Source organism: Alternaria conjuncta (assembly GCF_024043145.1).
Source record: "Alternaria conjuncta strain BMP 0040 chromosome Unknown scaffold_37, whole genome shotgun sequence".
In the NCBI taxonomy this organism is placed as follows: domain Eukaryota; kingdom Fungi; phylum Ascomycota; class Dothideomycetes; order Pleosporales; family Pleosporaceae; genus Alternaria; species Alternaria conjuncta.
In genome coordinates, this window is record NW_026250126.1 from 145204 (window position 1) to 164429 (window position 19226).

General features: G+C 52.3%; 6 protein-coding genes across 6 annotated transcripts; 4 read left to right on the plus strand and 2 right to left on the minus strand.

The window, feature by feature from the left end:
• Window positions 1-3958: 3958 nt before the first annotated feature.
• J4E85_011580 (uncharacterized protein) lies at window positions 3959-5800 on the plus strand (the record flags this gene model as incomplete). Its single annotated transcript, XM_051475782.1, has 1 exon — window positions 3959-5800. One exon carries the CDS (start codon window positions 3959-3961, stop codon window positions 5798-5800), a length of 1842 nt encoding a protein of 613 aa, XP_051320456.1.
• Window positions 5801-6568: 768 nt separating this feature from the next.
• On the plus strand, window positions 6569-8705 carry J4E85_011581 (uncharacterized protein; the record flags this gene model as incomplete). The annotated part of the gene is made up of 2 exons (XM_051475783.1): window positions 6569-7147; window positions 7203-8705. The coding sequence occupies 2 exons, from the start codon at window positions 6569-6571 to the stop codon at window positions 8703-8705; spliced, it is 2082 nt and encodes a 693-aa protein (XP_051320457.1).
• Window positions 8706-9634: 929 nt separating this feature from the next.
• J4E85_011582 (uncharacterized protein) lies at window positions 9635-11515 on the plus strand (the record flags this gene model as incomplete). The annotated part of the gene is made up of 3 exons (XM_051475784.1): window positions 9635-10141; window positions 10200-11326; window positions 11452-11515. The coding sequence occupies 3 exons, from the start codon at window positions 9635-9637 to the stop codon at window positions 11513-11515; spliced, it is 1698 nt and encodes a 565-aa protein (XP_051320458.1).
• Window positions 11516-13229: 1714 nt separating this feature from the next.
• J4E85_011583 (uncharacterized protein) lies at window positions 13230-14340 on the minus strand (the record flags this gene model as incomplete). Its single annotated transcript, XM_051475785.1, has 3 exons — window positions 13230-13533; window positions 13588-14189; window positions 14254-14340. 3 exons carry the CDS (start codon window positions 14338-14340, stop codon window positions 13230-13232), a joined length of 993 nt encoding a protein of 330 aa, XP_051320459.1.
• Window positions 14341-15209: 869 nt separating this feature from the next.
• Window positions 15210-15560, plus strand: J4E85_011584 (uncharacterized protein; the record flags this gene model as incomplete). Its single annotated transcript, XM_051475786.1, has 2 exons — window positions 15210-15269; window positions 15294-15560. The coding sequence occupies 2 exons, from the start codon at window positions 15210-15212 to the stop codon at window positions 15558-15560; spliced, it is 327 nt and encodes a 108-aa protein (XP_051320460.1).
• Window positions 15561-15724: 164 nt separating this feature from the next.
• On the minus strand, window positions 15725-16422 carry J4E85_011585 (uncharacterized protein; the record flags this gene model as incomplete). Its single annotated transcript, XM_051475787.1, has 2 exons — window positions 15725-15759; window positions 15813-16422. The coding sequence occupies 2 exons, from the start codon at window positions 16420-16422 to the stop codon at window positions 15725-15727; spliced, it is 645 nt and encodes a 214-aa protein (XP_051320461.1).
• Window positions 16423-19226: the final 2804 nt, after the last annotated feature.

Sequence of the window (19226 nt, forward strand, 5' to 3'; positions counted from 1 at the left end):
CATGCCTCATTAGGTTTAAGCCTGAACACGCGGGAGTTCGCCTCCTATGTCTTGATGGGTGAGTCAATTCTAGCTTCTATTGAGAGCTCTTCATCGCCCTTCAACCCTGGGTGAAGCAAGCAATGGCCTCGTATACCCGTATCCATCGATCTCTACCCCCATTTCCTCTTTCAATTGCTCGACTTTATTCGAGACGCTGACATATAGAAAGTGGTGGCATCCGTGGAATCGTTGAACTCGAAGTGTTAAGAGCCCTCCAAAACCAAATTGGTGACAAAATTCCTATCCAGGCATTTTTCGATTTGATTATGGGAACGAGGTAAGATTCCAAGTAGTCGTAAATACCACAAGGCTCACACTTCGTAGTACTGGTGGCATCATTGCGCTAGCAATGGTTGCTAAAGCTTGGAGCCTTAGGCGCTGCTCTGATAAGTTCAGAAAGCTGTGCAGTACCGCTTTCACACCGCGGATGTTGCACAACATCCCTTTCTTGAGACACCTGATAACGCTGAGGCTTGCTTCCAAGTATTCGACTGGCCCTCTCAGAGAGACTTTGACGCGAGAGTTTGGGCAAGAACATCTTTTCGGCAACTATGGAGAACGGAGCTCGTATCTTAACACAAAGGTCGCCGTGACCGCGACGGACAAAACAGGGTCTAAAGCGATCGTTATTGCGAACTACAGCCGGCCGGAGGGCGACAAGAAAAGACTGCGCCCCGCAGAGTATGAGTTTCTGCGACCAGATCGGCCAAAGTTCGGCTTCTCCATCGCAGACGCGGCAGCTGCCACGTCGGCTGCACCCAGCTTTTTCAAGCCGTTCGAGCACGCTCATACCTATCGCACATACTTAGACGGCGCGCTTTACCACAACAATCCCGTCCGGCTCATGAACCATGAGAGAAAGCTGCTCTGGCCCGATGTAGCTGGTCAAGACCCCGATCTCTTCCTTTCCATAGGCACAAGTCAAAATAAGGCGGACGTGCAAGCCGGCCAGCCCGACGCGACAGCAATGGCTTCTGAGTTAAAGTAAGCATATTCAACGTTACATGTCTTAGTCTTTCGGGTTCTCAAGATGTGCCTCAACAAGCAGTTAAGGGGAACGTACTGACGAAGACAGTGCCCGACAACCTACTTTTTACACGATGCCTCAGATCGTTTCTACAATGGTACGTCCTTCCAAGATTTGCTTCAATTGCGACGCGAATACTTCTGAGAACTGTGCTGAATAAATCGGCAGCGAAACCTCATGGACAATATTCTCGACGCAGAGAAAGCGTGGGATAAGTTTCGCTCTGACATGTGCGCAACGAGTAGCCGTGCTTCGCGCTACGTGCGCATCAATCCGGATATTGGACGTCGTCCACCATGTCTGGACGAGGTAAGCGAAGTTGGACAATTAATCCGTGAAGTTCGCGCATCCATGAAGACCCCAGAAAGCCGTGCTCAGATTGCAAGAACTATGCACATACTTGTGGCTAGCTCGTTCTACTTCGAACTGCTCAATGGCCCTGTGCCGAATGACGACGGAACTTTCTCTTGCGAAGGTACGATATCGTCACGGACAACAAAATGAGATACATCTGACTGTTGTACAAGGCCAAATTTGCTGTCGATTCGAGAACGACTCGCCTTACCTCTCGGGCCTAGGCGACTTCTTCGCAAAACAGCAAACAAGTAATTTCTCGACTTTTTTCGAGATTGAGTCCGATCTCGACCATCTCCATACCCACCAGGTAGGCCTACCGGTGATGACACCAATCCCCAGGCTAACCTTCCAAGATCCCTTTGAAGTTGCAGGTGATCTCGGAGATGCGACAATTGTTATCGTTTCAACTGCCTGTCATTATGATACGCGCAAAGAGGAAAGACTCAAAGATTAACATCTCACTGCACATTCGAAGCCGCGATTCGGCCGCCGCAAAACACCACATAAGTGGTTTCCCGCGTGCGGTCATGAATGACAATCAGCCGAGGTGTGAGTAGCAGATACTGCGGCTATAAGCAGGGTGCTGATATCCTGAAGCTTCTGGCAGCACAACTTTGCCGAGTGTAAGAAGGGACTCGCTTCGCGATCATCACGAGTTACCAACTTCGAGCGAAATATCTGAGCTGGACGCACAACCGTCACGACCTGCAATCCCTTATAGAGGCGTCTCCGAACAGACTACCTCAGATAGCGCTGAGAGGTTATCGACTTACAGAAGGACGAGGCCGAGGTCGATCGATACCGTGACCAGTCATCAAGCCAGGCGACGACAGCCAGCAGTCGAGGCACCAACAGAACACATGAGAAGAACTCGTATGCCTCAAACGTCCACACAGTATCGACCGGCGGGTCATTCTAGCAGTGTGAAGCCAGTGGAATTACCTAGCAACGATGCGCTTGCACTCAACAGGCCATCGCAGCAGCCACAACGAAGAGGCAATACATCGCATGTCGCTACCACTTCTACTGACCCGTCTGGAATTTTGCAGACGCATGACTCACATCAACCTCGAGGGCTGCATAGAACAATGGAGATTGGCCGTGCACCAGCTACCGAAGGGCGCGCTCAACGATATGTGTCGGACACTCAACCAACAAGCAACACTACTCGCGTCTCAGACACCAGACGCATGAGCGATCAGTCAAGTATGCGAACGACAAGACGGCCTCCCACTCTGGGCGAAGCACAAACTTCAGACAGCACCAATCAAGCACGTCCAATGCCGCTGCCTAGATCCAGAGGCACTTCATACCAAGGACCGTCGCGCCCCAGCTACGCAGAGACGCAGCGACGACAGCCTTTCCTGAATCCAATGCCATCTTCTCTCAATCTTCCTACCCTAGAGCGCCCTCCTAATACACCGTCTCCAGGCATGTCTTCAGAAGCGAGTGCACCGAGCGTGCAAGCCCCATCTCCCTTATCAGAAGTTTCTGATTATGAGGATGGCCCGCGGCGAGAGAGGCAGTCGCGGTTTTCGCTGAGACATATGGCTTCGGTGGTGTTTGGTGAGAACGATGGGAGTGAAGTGTCAAAGGCGTCTTCGCTGGGGCGGAGGAAGTGAGGAATTTTGTCGCATGATAGTCTTAGCGATGCGCAAAGAAGACCGGAGTGAGCCAAGTTCGTATGTGTTTGTTGTGTTGTGTGGATGAAGAAGGGCCGTCTCATTTGGCGATGGCGACGTCAGCGTCCGCCGAACTTCGCGCTGGCGATTACCTGTCGCCGAATTGTTGTACAACCACAATCTATCCTCCAAGCAGTTGCACCCTTGGTAACTCATATCTAAGCAGCAGCCTATTTCTTAAGCTCTTCCCCTAACTACGTTTTACCCATCATGCGCGACAATACGCGCCACCTACATGGGGACATGTCCGCTATGATCGTCGCTCAGCATCTCCGCAAACTTTCTAGCAGTGCGTTCGTCCGCTCGCTTGCATAATGTGAACGTGGGCACATCATCGGTGATGAGTTCCGGGTCTCTAAACTTCGTCGTCAACGGCCAACCTGATACCAGCAATCAAACGAAATATGCGCGATGGTGCTCTCGGTGTCTTGTAGCTAAACAGAGTACAGATGGTTTCAAGGTGTCACAAGGCGACGGCATTTTACAATGTCGATGTCGCCATCAGGGTCCGCGGGGAGATTGCGCTAAGATTATTGCCGGCCGTAAATCCGACCCGGAGTCTGCCCGGGCGGCGGTGTGTGGAGTCGACTTTTCCTCCCCTCGCCATACATAACAAGCTCGCCAACCTTTACCATGGCGGCAAGACCCATCCGCTCGTCCAGCTTTGTTGAAGCATATCTTTTAGGGTACCTTCAACTGGTATATTTGCACTACCCCGCGCCTCCTTTCCCTGGGTAGCTTTCTCAATTTGGAGTCCGCCCTGTCATGACGACATCTTCGATATAACACCTCCGCGAGCAAATACCCGTAGCGTACCAGCCCAAAGCCACGCCTCTGCCATCGTCCAACCATGTCTTCAGAATACGCGAACAGATCGTGGAAGTCGCGTGTACTCCGACCCTCGAAGCGCAATGCCACGTCTAACAACGATGCGATCACTCGGGAACCCACGCGACAGTCGCATGGAACGGCGGCCTCGAGCAAGAATGCCTGGTGGAAGACACGGCTATTCAGTGGCATGATAAACGACATACGGCGGCGAGCACCTTTCTACTTGAGCGACTGGAAAGATGCGTGGGACTATCGCGTTGTACCTGCGACAGTCTACATGTACTTTGCGAACATTCTGCCAGCGCTCGCCTTTTCCCTCGACATGTTCGAAAAGACCAACGAGAGCTTTGGCGTCAACGAGGTCCTTCTTGCCTCAGTGCTAGCCTCGGTAGTCTTCTCGCTCGCCGCAGCACAACCTCTAGTCATCGTGGGCGTCACTGGACCGATTACTGTCTTCAACTACACCGTATACGACATCATCACCCCACGGGGCACGAACTACTTCGCCTTCATGTGCTGGATAGGCATATGGTCCCTGATCTTCCACTGGATTCTCGCAATCACAAATTCCTGCAACGGCCTACGATACGTTACGCGCTTCTCCTGCGACATATTCGGGTTCTACGTTGCATTCATATATCTACAAAAGGGGATACAGGTGTTGACGAGGCAATGGGCTGTCAGTGACGCGTCGGCATACCTTTCGATTGTGATTGCGTTGCTGGTCACTGCGGTCGCATACATCTGCGGCATCGTAGGACAGTCGTCGCTACTGCAGCGCCACGTTCGCAAGTTCGTCGAGGACTACGGTACGCCGCTTACTGTGATATTCTTCACTGGCTTCGTACACATCGGAAAGATGGCTGGCATTGAATTGCTCAAGCTACCTACTTCGAAGGCATTCTTTCCCACTACTGATCGCGGATGGTTCATCCACTTTTGGGATATAAGTGTCGGCGATGTATTCCTGGCTATTCCGTTCGCTGTACTCTTGACGATTCTGTTCTGGTTCGATCACAACGTTTCTAGTCTAATCGCGCAGGGCACGGAATTCCCGCTGCGCAAACCGGCAGGCTTTCATTGGGATATCTTTCTCTTGGGCATCACAACTGGAGTTGCGGGATTACTGGGCATACCCTTCCCGAATGGCCTCATCCCGCAGGCGCCGTTCCATACTACATCGCTTTGCGTTGCACGCACCGTCGCCGATTCCGACGACGAAGACAACAAAGGCCATGGCAAACGCGTTGTCGACCATGTGGTAGAGCAGCGCGTGTCAAACCTCGCTCAAGGCCTCCTCACCTTAGGCACGATGACTGGACCACTTCTCATTGTACTGCACCTCATACCACAAGCGGTACTAGCTGGGTTGTTCTTCGTCATGGGTATTCAAGCCCTAGAAGCAAACGGCATCACACTGAAGCTCATCTTCCTTGCAAAGGACAAGCATCTCACATCACGATCCGACCCATTAGCACAGATCAAGCGTCGCTGGGTCATCTGGGCTTTCGTCGGGCTCGAACTCATTGGCTTCGGTGCCACTTTCGCGATCACACAAACAATTGCCGCCATTGGATTTCCGGTTTTCATCTTCCTGTACATCCCCATGCGGACGTTCTTGATGCCCAATTTCTTCACGCAAGAAGAGCTGAATATTCTTGATGCGCCGACTGCGAGTCCGTTTACTATGGAGTCGGTGGGCGGTAACCATGGGCAGGTCGTGGAGCCAGACCCGAATGAACGGGTCCTCCAGGAGAGCGAAGAGGCTGAAAGAGGCGAAAGGCGGAGTATTAATGATGAGAAGATGGGTGTTCTTGAGGGGCCGAGTAGGAGGAGAGGCAGTTTCCAGAGGGCGGACTAGTGAAATGCAGCAAAATGGAAGGCTCGAAGAGTAGCCGGAGAAGGCCGCAACGGCAGTAGAATCCTCGGGCTTATGCAACGTCTTGAGAAGCAAATGACAGAGATTTTCGGTTGAACAGTACACTAACTGCACATGTAGACATATCGCGCGATACTCTCTTGGCGCGTTTTAATCGATGGCTGTGGTTCGGAGCGGAAAACATACCTAATCGTACCAGCTGTACTTGGCAAAGGCCGCGCCCAGACGACGGACTGTCTTGATTTCCCCCCACTTATCTACATCCATCAGCCAAGACTCCAGGATATTGCCCGCTCCAATCATGGATCGGCTGAGGATGCGCCGAAGCCCAGCATCCAGACTCGGGGATTTGGGATTACGTGGGTGAGTGGTGACGAGAAGTTGCTGGCCACGAAAACAATAAGTTCGCACATTGGGAGATGATTGTTTCTTAAGGACTCTGGAAGCACGCAGAGATATTGAACAAGGCTTTTGTGATGGAGAATTGATATCCTCTGCCAAGTACGACACCGGAGGTGGACCGGCGGCTTCTCGGTAAGCTTACACTTGGAGAAAAGGCCTACGGCACCGCACGATAACATCGCGGGATGACTGATGAATACTCAACAGTGGGTATCATGGACATCAAGGTAGATACCAACGATGCTTGGTATTGCCAAGAATTTCCTCTAAAGATTCATAAACGGGCATGTTGAAGAGCAATGGGATGAAGCTTCAGATTGCTGACTTCATCCTACTTCGACCTTCGGCATGCCGTCCTTCACCAAGTTGCTGCCGCTTCTGGCAAGCATTGCCTCGCTCTCGGAATCCAAACCTCTAAGCCAGCCATCGGTCGTCTTCGCTCCCTTGAAAAGCACTACCCCCGGAAGCGCGCAAAACATCGTTGTCGACTACTACGGAGACGTCGACGGTGAGCTTACAATTACGTACGCGACATGTGACGATGCTTCCGCTTCCATCGTCTCCGCGAAGCAACGCATAGGCCAGACACATGTCGGCGCTCATCCTTTGGCAAGACGCCATGAGGAACATGAGAACAGGCGGCCCAACAAGTTCGTTTGGTTGACTCCGACTGAGATGTCTGGGGGCTGTCTTCATGCCTTTCTTGATGGAGAGCTTATCGGAAAGTCTGATGAGCTCGTTGTCGCCAAGCGCTATGCTCGCCGCCAGGAGAGGAAGTCGTTCGTTGATGTTGCGGGGACTGATAGCAACTGGTTCGATGGCGTTGCTTACTTGCAGCAGAAGCAGCCAGATGATGTTTTTGTTGCCTCTGCTAAGAATAAGTCTTTTGGTATTTTGGGGGGAGGTATCTCTGGACTTGCGACTTCAGTACGTATACGTGTCAACCAAGATATCAATCTGGTGCTAACGAAACGTCTTATAGTTGATGCTGGACTCCGTTGGTATCCACAACTGGAAGATCATCGAGTCGTCTCAGCGTATTGGTGGTCGCATTCGCACAGCCTACCTCAACGGCACTTCCCCCGATGAAGGCCAATATCACGAGCTTGGGCCCATGCGTTTCCCGTACGAGATTACAGACTCCGAGACGAACGAGACCTTCCCCTTCAACGACCAGCGCATGATCTTCCAACTGGCCGACGTCCTCAACGAACTCAACGCTGACAAGGAAGAGCTTCATGTCAAGTTCATCGAATGGATCCAGTCATCGCCCAACACCCCAGCCGACAGTCCCTTCCGCCGTCCCGATGGAACAATCCCCAGCAAGACTGAGATAGCAACCGACCCTGCATACAAGAACACCATCGCATACGGCAACGCCACTGCCGTTGAGGAGGCCAACGCCGCTCTCGATGAGTTCAAGGGTCTCGATGCAGAGCGCGTTAAGATGTACGCCACCAACATCTTCAAAGCCTACAAGCAAGCCAAAGACGACGGCATGTTCGACTACTCCGAGGTAGCCTACTTGCGCAATAAGCTGAAATTTGATCTCAACACCACCGACGAAGTCGGCCAATCCCACATCTACTGGCCCATGTGGGAATACGAAACTGTCTACTTCCTCGCCTCCAAATGGGTCACCATCAAAGGCGGCCTTTCCAGAATGCCTGCAGCTTTCGAGCCCCTCGTCAAAGACCGCGTTCAATACGGCGCCAAAATCAACGGCCTCCACTGGAACGAAAACAACAGAACCATGTCCGTATCCTGGAAGCCCACAGGCTCAGACCCCTACTCCACGCCCGACACTACCGAAAACTTCGACTACGTCCTCAACAGCGTGCCCCTCAACCTCATGAAATTCTGGCACCTCCCCCGCTACTCCAGCCTGCTAAAACGCGCCATCGACCGCACCCTCTTCGCCAACGCCTGCAAAGTAGCCGTGCAATTCAAGTCACGCTTCTGGGAACACCTCCCCCAACCCATCTACGGCGGCTGCACGCGCCTCTCCACGCCCAACCTAGGACAAATCTGCTACCCCTCCCACGGCATCAACGCGACCGGCCCCGGTACAATGCTGGCCTCCTACCTCTCCGACTACGAAGCCACCGTCGCGTGCGCCATGCCCGAAGCCGAACACATGGCGTACGTAAAACGCGGCTTTGTCTCTATGCACGGCTCAGATATCATCGAAGAGAACTGGACGGGCAACTACGAGCGCCAGTGCTGGGAGCAGGATGAGCACCAGGCGGGCGCGTTTACGATGCAGATTGCAGGGGGGCAGCAGACGCTGTACTTGCCGGCGTTTTATCAGACGGAATACAATACGGTGTTTATTGGGGAGGCGGCGACGTTTACTCACACGTGGATTTTTAGTGCGTTGGAAGCTGCGGCGAGGGGGACTGTGCAGGTTTTGTTGGATATGGGGTTGGTGGAGGAGGCAAGGGAGGTTACGGGGACGTGGATGGCGAGGTTTATTGAGGTTTAGATGGGTTTATGCGATGGTTAGTATGAATTTGCGGTTCCGACCTAGCTTCTCTCTATGGTAACATCGTGTGATGTTTCTTTAGATAACTCATTATTTGCGAAGTTTGACCTGTTGGGTCTGAAGATGTCTTCTGGGTAGCTACACAACATGGAGCCACCTCATACAAGGCAAAATCTGAATAGGTCTGCGGACTACAGCAACGTAAAAAGATTCAAATCAGTCGACCTAACGTTGATGTAGGCTCTAGGTTGTTGAGTGTTTTCCTGAGTTGACATGGAGCCGTGTCGATGGTCAAGCGGCTGTTCGCTACTTCCTGGTTCGCTGGGTGCTCGGACGCGTTCGCGACTCACCAAAATCTAGCGCGCAATAGCGCGTTACCATCACCACGAGCGCCCGCGTCATCCAAACTGCCACACTGCCATCACTTCACTTGCAACAGAATTGCGCAACAACCACGGCTTTCGCATTGCTAATGATGCGCTTGGTTCAACGTCACGAAGTCCGCGGCGCTCTCCGCACGTATCTCTCACTGACACCTACCTCGATGAAGCCTAAACTAAATCCGCTACCTTGGCTCAGCATTTCGAAGCAGCTATACATCCGGAGCTGACAAAGAACTGATTTCAGGTTTAATTCCGTTAGATCCAGTATCACTAATATGTGGCGCAGTAGCTGTAGGATTCATAGGCAGCTGAGGGTGTGGGGGCGGAGGCTGAGCAGGATGCATGCATGGGTGATATTAACGCTACCCCGCCCGTCCTCCATTCCGCAGCGACATTGTCTGCTCATTCTACCGCAGCCTCATCTTCAGTTGTTCAGTCACCTCCTTGGGCGGATACTGCGACTGCCCACATCGTCCGAATATGCGCCTCACGCCGAGTACAGCCAAGCACTACAGTTAGAGCCACTGTTCATGCAGTCGCCACTCCATGGAGCAGCAAGGCTACGAAGAAGACCTCTTACGAAGATGGTTCCAACAAGACGCGGAAGGGCCCGCTAAGCACCTCACGGAGGCCGACATATGCGACATCGCGGAGGTCTTGACGCGCAGCTCGAAAGATGCGTGGAGTCGCATTCCAAGGATCTACAGTATCCTGAGAAAGATTGGACAGCTGGACGCAATCGACGCCTTCATTGACGATGGATTCACAGACGTGTCTTTCCCCTTCTCGGGGACCACCTTACCCGAAGCACTACGCGATCACTCCGCACGACTCAACTTCCTCGAGCTGCAGCATCTCGTCTACGATAACGAAGCGCTCGACCTTGAACGGCACGCACGCCACGGCCACTTCAGCGACCCGAAAGACGTGCCGTTGAAGAAGGTCGGTGAACTAGGGAAAGGTGGTTTTGGATACGTTGATCGGGTTGTCAGCACCATCAGTCATAAGGAATACGCGCGAAAACTCATATCGAGAGGAAGAACTTTCCGGAAGGTAGGTTCGTATATACGGACTGAGGGTTCCCAGGCTGACGAACTATTTCGCTCAACAGGACAAGCAGGTCTTGCGCGCTTTCACCAAGGAGTTGTCGAATCTCAAAGGCCTATCGCATAGACATCTTGTCAAACTCGCCGGTAGCTACACCGATAAAAAGTTCGTCGCCATCATTATGCTTCCTGTTGCAGACATGAATTTGCAGACGTTTTTGGAGAACACTAATCTCGACGACACCTCTCGGTCTTTCCTGAGGCCCTTTTTCGGTTGCCTCACATCAGCGCTTTCGTATCTGCACGACAATCGTATACGTCATAAAGATATCAAACCATCAAATGTTCTCATCAAGCATGACCAGGTCTACTTGACAGACTTCGGTACGTCACTGGATTGGTCTGGATGTGACAACAGTACCACGGTCACGGCTCCACCGACGACACCGCGCTATTGCGCACCAGAGGTGATGGCCTTTGTGGAACGCAATACATCATCCGATATATGGTCCCTCGGTTGTGTTTTCTTGGAGATGTGGACAGTTCTAAAGCGTTGCACTCTCGACGAATTGAAGGCACACATGTCGGACAACGGAACTCACGTCAAAGAGTATCATCACAACCTCGAGGCTATTGCGATTTGGATTCAGATACTTGAGAATGCAGCAGGGCCATCATGCGATTTGGTGCCGTCGGGGTGGATACAAAATATGCTCCAGCACAAGCCAAGATCTCGGTGGAATTGCCACATCCTTGCCAACCATATCCACGAAGCGAGTATAGACCCTTCTTTAGAGTATACCTTCAAGGGTTTATGCTGCCTTGAGCCAGAGGACGGCACTACCGATGAGACCGAATCTTCCGATGGATATTCGGAAGCTGGATTCATCACACCGTCGCTACCTTCTATCGAACGAGAGGATTCCGAGCAGGTCGTAGAGTCCGCAGCATCACCTGAAACCCAGATTGAGAACTTAGTGAGTGACGAAACCGCTAAACCTGCTGAACTGTTGTCGCGAGTCCAGCTCGATGTGCCAATTCCCCGTATATCAGTCAACGACTGCTCTGCTCCTCCTGGAGCGTTTGTCGAAGATGAGAGCGATTCTTTAGCACGTGAGCTGTATGACCCTTCAACACCAAGAAAGGCTACGGTAGACTCAGAAGAAGCTGACGCTGAACACGACGATGCAATGTACGCAGCTACGAACAGCGACTTCAGTGGCTCTGACAATGAGACCCTCCAGAAAGAACAGACGAACAAAACACCGTCGCCACTCTCTTCAACTTATTCTTTGTCTCATTCAATAGCTTCTTCAGAAGAACTACCCAGCGGTTCTTCTTCCCCGAGAAGCTCCAGCACAGTTTCATGGTGCTGGGATGAACACTTGCGAGAACCCCCGAATAAATGTAGTCTCTGTGTTCAGTTACTGAACTGTGCGACCGACGCTGTCAGACTCCCATGTCAACACTGGATTCACAAGAGCTGCTATGCCAAGGACTATACCTTTCTGTACTATAATTGTTCGACATGCATCTCGGCGAACAGAAAACCGGCCAGCCAAGCCAATCGTTATTTTTGCGAGTTCAACGATTGGGCTCAGAAACGCAATGATGCTCAAGACAGGTTAAGATCTTACGAGAACAAGGAGGCTGCCAACGAGGTCTGGGTCCCATATTCGGATTTAACCGGGCGAATATCACCGGCACATCTTGAGCAGCTAGGATCATCTCCCACGTATTCAACACGAACCACCATGTACCCATCGGACTCTGACACGCACCCGCGAACGCGAAAGAAACGTACTGTACGGCTAGACTCAGACTTAGACCCACACCTCACGTCACAAGCGCATGGAGTGCCTACTTCAACAATATCCAACAAGCGTGAGCCAAGGAGCGTGGGTACAGACACCAAAACGAAGTCTAGGCATGACAACTCAACGTTTAAAGTGGCTGCAGAAAGGTTTTGGAAGATAGGTAGAAAGAAGGCAGGAACAAAGGATGAAGCATCCACAAGCAAACGCGATGCACCGAGACAGCGAACTGAACGCAAATTCACGAATATCGAGAGCGACTCGTCGGATTCGGATGATGAGAAAAAGCGCTACGAGGCAGCCTACTGGGCTCGTACTAAGGAGCATGATCGACTCATGGCAGAAGAGCGTCGAAGTCACGAAGACATCCGATACACTGGCGCCACTCAGCGACCGAAGCCCGTCAGACACGGTGAAGCGAGAAAGCTACCGGTGCCATCAATCAGCGAAGAAACTTCTCCAGCAAGGCCAAAGTCAGCAGAACCACCTGCGGCGAAAGTTTCAGCCGAAACTCGACCACGTTATTATCCAACTCTAAATAAGAAACTGTATCTCCCTGCTGAGTGTGAACCTGGTAGCGAGCATCAATACGAATCGTACTCATCCGACGACGACGACGATGAAAGAGGCAGAGAACCAGCGGAATCTTTCTCTTATACCGGCAATGGGCCTGAGGACATTATATGGGCCCCGAGAAGTGCTGGCGAAGTCGTCAATCCAAGGCGCTCCAAACCAGAAGATGTCAGGTGGGCTCCAAAAAGTGGCGAAGGCTACAGAGTCAATCCCCCAAGGCCTCGGTATGGGCGGACGGCTACATATGTATACTAGTAGGGTTCTTGGCTCGTTCCTTGTACTTTTGTGTCTTAGTCGATACGCCAACTTAGCCAGCATGGACGCTTGATCGAAAGCGGAACAAAGCATCGACCCAACTTTGACTCTATTTGTGTGCCTGGTCGACCGTGCATTCAATCTACCTTCAAGTCTACGTGTTCGCCAACAGCCTCCAGAACGCTAACAAATGTATACTCTAGTCATCGCAGTAGTCGGTAAAGGTCTCTCCTGTTTCGGAATTCTACTGTCCTGCGTCATATCTTTCTTGTTGATAGTGAGATGGTACAAGTACCTCTGGTGTATGATACACCATGCACGGATTTACGGATAGCAACAAACTGTCACGACTTGTAACACGAATATGTATGAACTTGCGTCATTGATCGTCTAACGATGCCATCTATATCTACCCAGACCAAATGCCTCTAACACTCCAACCATCACACAAGCTTACAAAAGAGTATCGCCAAGCGCGCATCTCACAATCGAAACACCAGCGCGGACAGTGTCACCAGCACCCTCAGCATCAAGGCTGGGGTTAACCTCAACGAGATCGAGCGCGATGAGCTGACCAGTCTCAGCAACACACTCAGCGATGAAGTCACCCTCGCGCAGCGTCAAACCACCGCGTACAGGAGTACCCGTGCTGGGCGCCCACATGGGATCCAGAGCGTCGACGTCGAAGGAGAGATGGATAGGCGTATCGCTTCCGATCCAACCCAGTGCCATATCCATGACTTTGCCAATGCCATACCTATCGTCCTGTTAGCAACCCAACCCCAGCTTCGGGACATGGAATACAACATACCTGTCAATCTCATGCATACTATACGCCTTAATCCCGTGTTCCCTCAAAATCTTCTTCTCCCCCTTATCAATATCCCTCAACCCAATATAAACCAACTTCTTCGGACTAATCAAATGCTCCTTCTCCAACCACGCAAACACATCCTCCCTCTTCAATTCCTCCTTCTCCTTCTCCTCCACAAGATCCGCCAAAAAGGCGACTGGCATACCATGAATATTCCCGCTCTCGCTCGACTCCGGCGTATTAATATCCGCATGCGCATCCACCCAGATCACCGCAATCTCCTTACCCAACCGCTCCCGTACTGCTTTCGCAGTCCCGGACACGGTGCCGATGGCGATGGAGTGGTCGCCGCCGAGGGTTAGCACGAGTTTTCCTGTTTTGGCGTGGGCGTAGACTTGGTCCGAGACTTGCTTTGTTACGGCCGACACGAATCTGGGTTGCTTCATTCTGTGGACTTCGGGGTCGGAGGCGGGTCGCAGTTCCGAGTAGTTGTGCACTTGGCCGTCGTAGGTGACGTTGAAGTCGAGGTCTTGTTCTAACTGCTTGATGAGGCCGTTTTCGATGAGCGCCATGGGGGCGGCGTCGACGCCGGCTTTGGGCTGGGATGAAATTGTTAATTATTTATTTTGGGGAGAGAATGGGTGGTGGGTGGGTGGGCCTTACCTGGCCGCCGCTGAAGCCGACTGCGACGATGCCTAGGTCATGCTTGTTCGGCAGGAACTTGGGCTGTAGTGTGGGTGCGGAAGTCATTTTGCTGGGGGTGAGGTTAGTCATGTGATTTGTTGTGTGGAGTGGGCAGAGAATGTGGGAAAGATGGGATTGTACGTGGGTTGGTTGTCGCAGAAAGTGCGACTTCTAGATAGCAAACCACCACGTTGCGAACCACGTCATCAAAAGCAATTGCAGTTATCTCTTACCTCTAACTGTGAATTCGTATACCAATAATAAAATGTCTTCCAATCTATCATGCAAAAAAGTGCTAATACCGCAATGCGTACAAACAACACTCTATCCCAATTCAACTCTGTCAAGAAGTCGAAGAAATGCGAAATAAGCAGAAACCATCGCCAAAACCGAGGGCGGGCAGCCTTTTATGCATTTTATCTGCGCCCGGATACGCTTACAATCTCTTACCTAATTCCGTGTTGCTGAATTTTCCCTCCATCGTGTGCACCTGTACTTAGAGGAAGCGTCTGATGAGGCTCTCGTCAAATTTATCACTTAGGGGAAGTAGTCTTTATCTAAGCACCGGTACCGTAAGAATGCCCCCACTACCGGCCCCGGTTGCGCGCCAGCACGCTTTAGGGAGGTGCAGAGGGCATGGGATGGGTGGTGTCAACGTGGCTTTTGCCGTATGCTGTGGAACAGAGGAGATGTGCATCTATCTGTGAGGACTGCTGTGTAGAGGCTCGCCTTTGCTGGTAGCAGGGCTCGGGGTGCACTGGAAAAGCGATTGGTTGGGCGAGAAGGGGTCTAATCCCGGCGTGGAATGGGCGGCTGCGATCGGCTTTACCGGTTCAGCCGCATGCTGAGGTCCGCACGCGAAGCCAGCTGACCTTTCCAACGCACCGTTCATCGCAGTCACATGCACTCTACCGTGTTCAACGCCAACGCCGCTAATGTCCGGTCCCGCAATCCGTTTCGTGGCTTCCAAGTCCGCGAAGAACAGCTCAGGAACTGTTCATCTGCTGTGTCATGTCAAGCCTGGGGTTAGTGCGCAACGCGAAGGCATCGCAGCGGTCTCTGACGAGCGCATTGAGATATGCGTTGCCGCTCAGCCGAAAGACGGAGAGGCGAATAGGGCGGTGAGGGAAGTCATTGCTGGTGCGCTTCGAGTTGCGAAGTCTGATGTTGAAGTTGTTAAAGGCATGAAGAGTAGGGAGAAGACTGTAGTTGTGCAGACGGGCATGAAAGGCACAGCTGAGGAGGAAGTCAATCGCATCAGAGCAGGCTTGGAAGGCAGAGAATGAAGTTTCGAAATCGTCTCAAGGCATTACTATTATATTACTTTTGTGCCCGGGTCATTAAGGAGCGTCATATGTACAGCATGGATATCTCCATCTACCCCTTCATGTTCATTATCCAATAGACATTAAAGATCCCCACCAACACCATTTCCAGGTGTTAGAGAGATCTAGTATTGCCAGGCACCAGCATCTTCGGTCGCAACTAGAGGAATCGTTAGCATATATCCAACTTGTTGAGAGGAGCAGAAAACTTACCAGCCAGAGCGGTGAAGCCAAGGCAGTCATCGCCGAATTCACCGTCCTCAACGGCACCAAAGACCTGGTATCCCTCGCCCTCGCCAGCCGGGCAGGCAACGAAGCCAGTCTCGTAGTCGAGGTATCCGTAGACGTTGCCGTCAGCGGGCGCGGTGCGGCTGAAGCCAGTGACGTCTGAGCCCTCGGGCTTGGAGACGGAGTGGGCGGTGGTGTATTGGAGAGCACCGCCGGGCGCAACGTAGACCTCCTGGCCACCAGGCACGACAACGCCGAGGGAGAGAGTTCCCTGGCCGCCAGCCAGAACGGTGGTGTTACCGGGAGGGCAGGCGCCGGCGGGAAGGTTGGATGGGCAGTAGGACGAGGGAGGGCCGCCGCCGAGGTAGAACTTTCCGCCGCGTGCGGTCAAGGACTGGAGGTGGATGGGCGAGGCGCTGCGCGACGAGATGACGCCGAAGTAGCCGGTGGGAGCGGCGTCGGCAGGCGCGGTCGACGACGAGGCAGGTGCGCTGCCGGTGACGGTCGCGGTGTGCGAGGGCTTGGGGCAGTCGGAGGAGATGGCAGTAGCCATAGCGCTGGCGATGAGCGTGGTGATAGCGACGGTGTACTTCATCTTGGCGAGTTGTGTGTGTTGTGGTGTGGAAGAACTTCGAAAGCGAGTGTTGTAAAGGGAGTTATAAACTAGTCTTTGCTGTGAATTGCTTTTGAAAGTTTGCTGAGGATGATGACCCTTTGTGCAGCGCCGTTCGCGGAACCCTTTATACTAATGGCCAACAGACGGACGGTGCAGGGTATGAGGGGTTTGTTCTGTTCTACCGTCTTCCAACCTACAAAACGCGACTAAACAAAGTAACATTGACCCTCCCACCTATGTTCCCCACCGTCATTCCTCGTATCCATGCAGACGCAGCGCTGCACTGTCCCTGCAGGCTTGAACCATGCCCGTAGCAGTAATGTCCCGGCCGTTTAAGCTCACCCTAAGCATGCTTCAGGCACTGATCAGCCCGTCAATATCGCTGGAAACATGACGAAAACGGGTGAGCTAGCCCTGCGCGCTGCATCCTCGCATTGAAGCTTCCGACACGCAGACGTCATATCGAGTCCCTGACGTACCGTACCGTATACGCCTTCTTGTCGACAAGCTGATCACCTCGTGTTTCAATGTCACCAGACTGACGTTGGGCAGTTCGGCTGGTTGTGTGACCTAATACGACGGTGCCGGTCGCGTCGGGCGAGAGTTTTCCCACCACACGATAACGGCATCATACGGCGGTATGTATGCGAAAGTGCCGGTGGATGCGGTGGCATTGAATCTTTCCGCATCCCGCATCTCGGTATCGCTAGCCGGTCGCTATTTGGATTTGAACATCAACCTTCCAAAAACACCTCGATAGCACCTCTCCACCTCCCATTCCCATTCCCATTACACAACAAATTCCAACATCGGAGGGTTATCCGTATGGCGCCATCTCTCCAGCCTCCGTGCCACGAGGACGTGTTACCACGGTACCTGTGTTCGTTGATGTCGTACGAGCTGTACACGGTGGTCGAAAAAAAACGAGGCTGGCAGAAGGACACGATCCCCGCTGGTGCCACACCCGCTACCTTAGTGCTCCTACCCACCCATCGCCACATCCGGAAATAGAAACCCACCAAACCTCGTATTTGCAACCAACGCTACCCGTGAAAGTAGCAGGCGACGTAGCAGATACGAACCGGTTATATGGAGATCGTGAGGAAAGGGTACAGCGCGGATGGTGGTAAGCGGGCGGAAGGCGTCGGCACCTTTTGTGCGATAAGAGAAGGGCAGACGACATCACAAATTCTTCCTGCTTACGACCGGAGAATTGTCCGGAGAGGTGGTTGTTCTATTCTTAACGACGCAGCGCGGTAGCGGAGATGTCTGTTTCTCCGACAGCAGACAGCAGACAGCACATGTTCCTCATGGCAAAGCACGCGAGTACCGTTCTGTCAAGTTCATGTTCGCGCATGAAAGACCGGGCCGTCCCCTGTCGCATACTATGGAGATACTGCTGCTTTCGGCCGAATGGGAAAAACAAACCACGGTACGCGAATATCTAGCCATGTACCTCACATGCGATAGTCGCATACACGCATGCGTTCGATGAATTCGATAATCACGATTACCTCTAAACGCGTTTGGTAGGGAGGATTCATGCATGGACTATTTAATTCCGCTTTTGGAGAGGGTGGAGAGGGTAGAGCGGTGTGAATGGCCGTGGATGTGGGGAATTGAGAAAGATTGTGAGGGTGCTGGATGTTTCTTTGCGAGGAACCGAGGTCTGTGGGTATGAGAATATTCGAGAGTTTTCACGATCATTTAACAGCTGGAAAGAACATCAACGACGAGCGCAAGAGCTTGGATGGCAATGAACCAACGGCGATGATAGTACTTCGTCTTGGATTTCCAAACCACGGGTTTCTCACACCCGTCGAAAAAGCTATTGCGATCGCCCCGCCCACCAAGGTACAACCTCAATAGCCAGCACGACGTTACCTTACAGTCTGACAAGCGACCTCGTCTTCGACCATGGAAGCTAGTGTTTGAGCAAGTTCGTCTGCACTCTGGTAATTTAAGTCCGGTACAACCCCTTACTAGCAAGCGCGAAGGTCGTAAGACTAGTGATGAGGAAGTTGAGCAGATGTTCAAAAGAAGGTACAGACACATGACAAAAGCTATTGCGAAGGCGTGAAGCTCGTGAGGATAATGAAGATAATTGGTATGCGCGCATTCGTAGAGATGCTCTTCACATCCGTACAACAAAGGTATTGTAATCGGTCAGACTATCCACGTACAACTTCAACGGCACAAGAGCAGGTCGGACAAGAACGTGCTGAACGCGCAAGCCCCTCTTCGCGCTGTACGTGTACGTTTACGTTTACGTGTATGTATACGAAGCAATGCAGGTTAAAGAGTAAGGAGGTTCAGATACTCTGGGACACTAGCAGCAGCGGACTCAGAGATTAGGGGAGGACGTGTACATCGTCCTTGTATCAAAACTTCCCCCAAGCTAGCGTCCTATCTACCAGAAAACAAGTCCAACGACTAATACAACAACATACGCGGCAATCCAACCCAAAGCCGCTGACGTGTTCTCCATTGCGACGCTTCCCTCCCCCTCCCCCTCCCCGTGGTATCAAATCAAACATATCCCCTACGCTATCCCCTACGCTGATCCCAAAAGTCACTACAAACATTTCACCGAAGACGCAGCTAAAACAACGCGCGCGACTCAGCTTACGCAATGCCCTTCACAAATCCCGTCTTACCTATCGTACATCCCCTTCGTACATCCACCCTAGCCTGCCACCCTGCATACTCGAATGTTGAAGTCAGCACAGACTAGAATAGACGCAGTAGTACACCCCATCTCCATCCCCTGCTCACATCCCCTC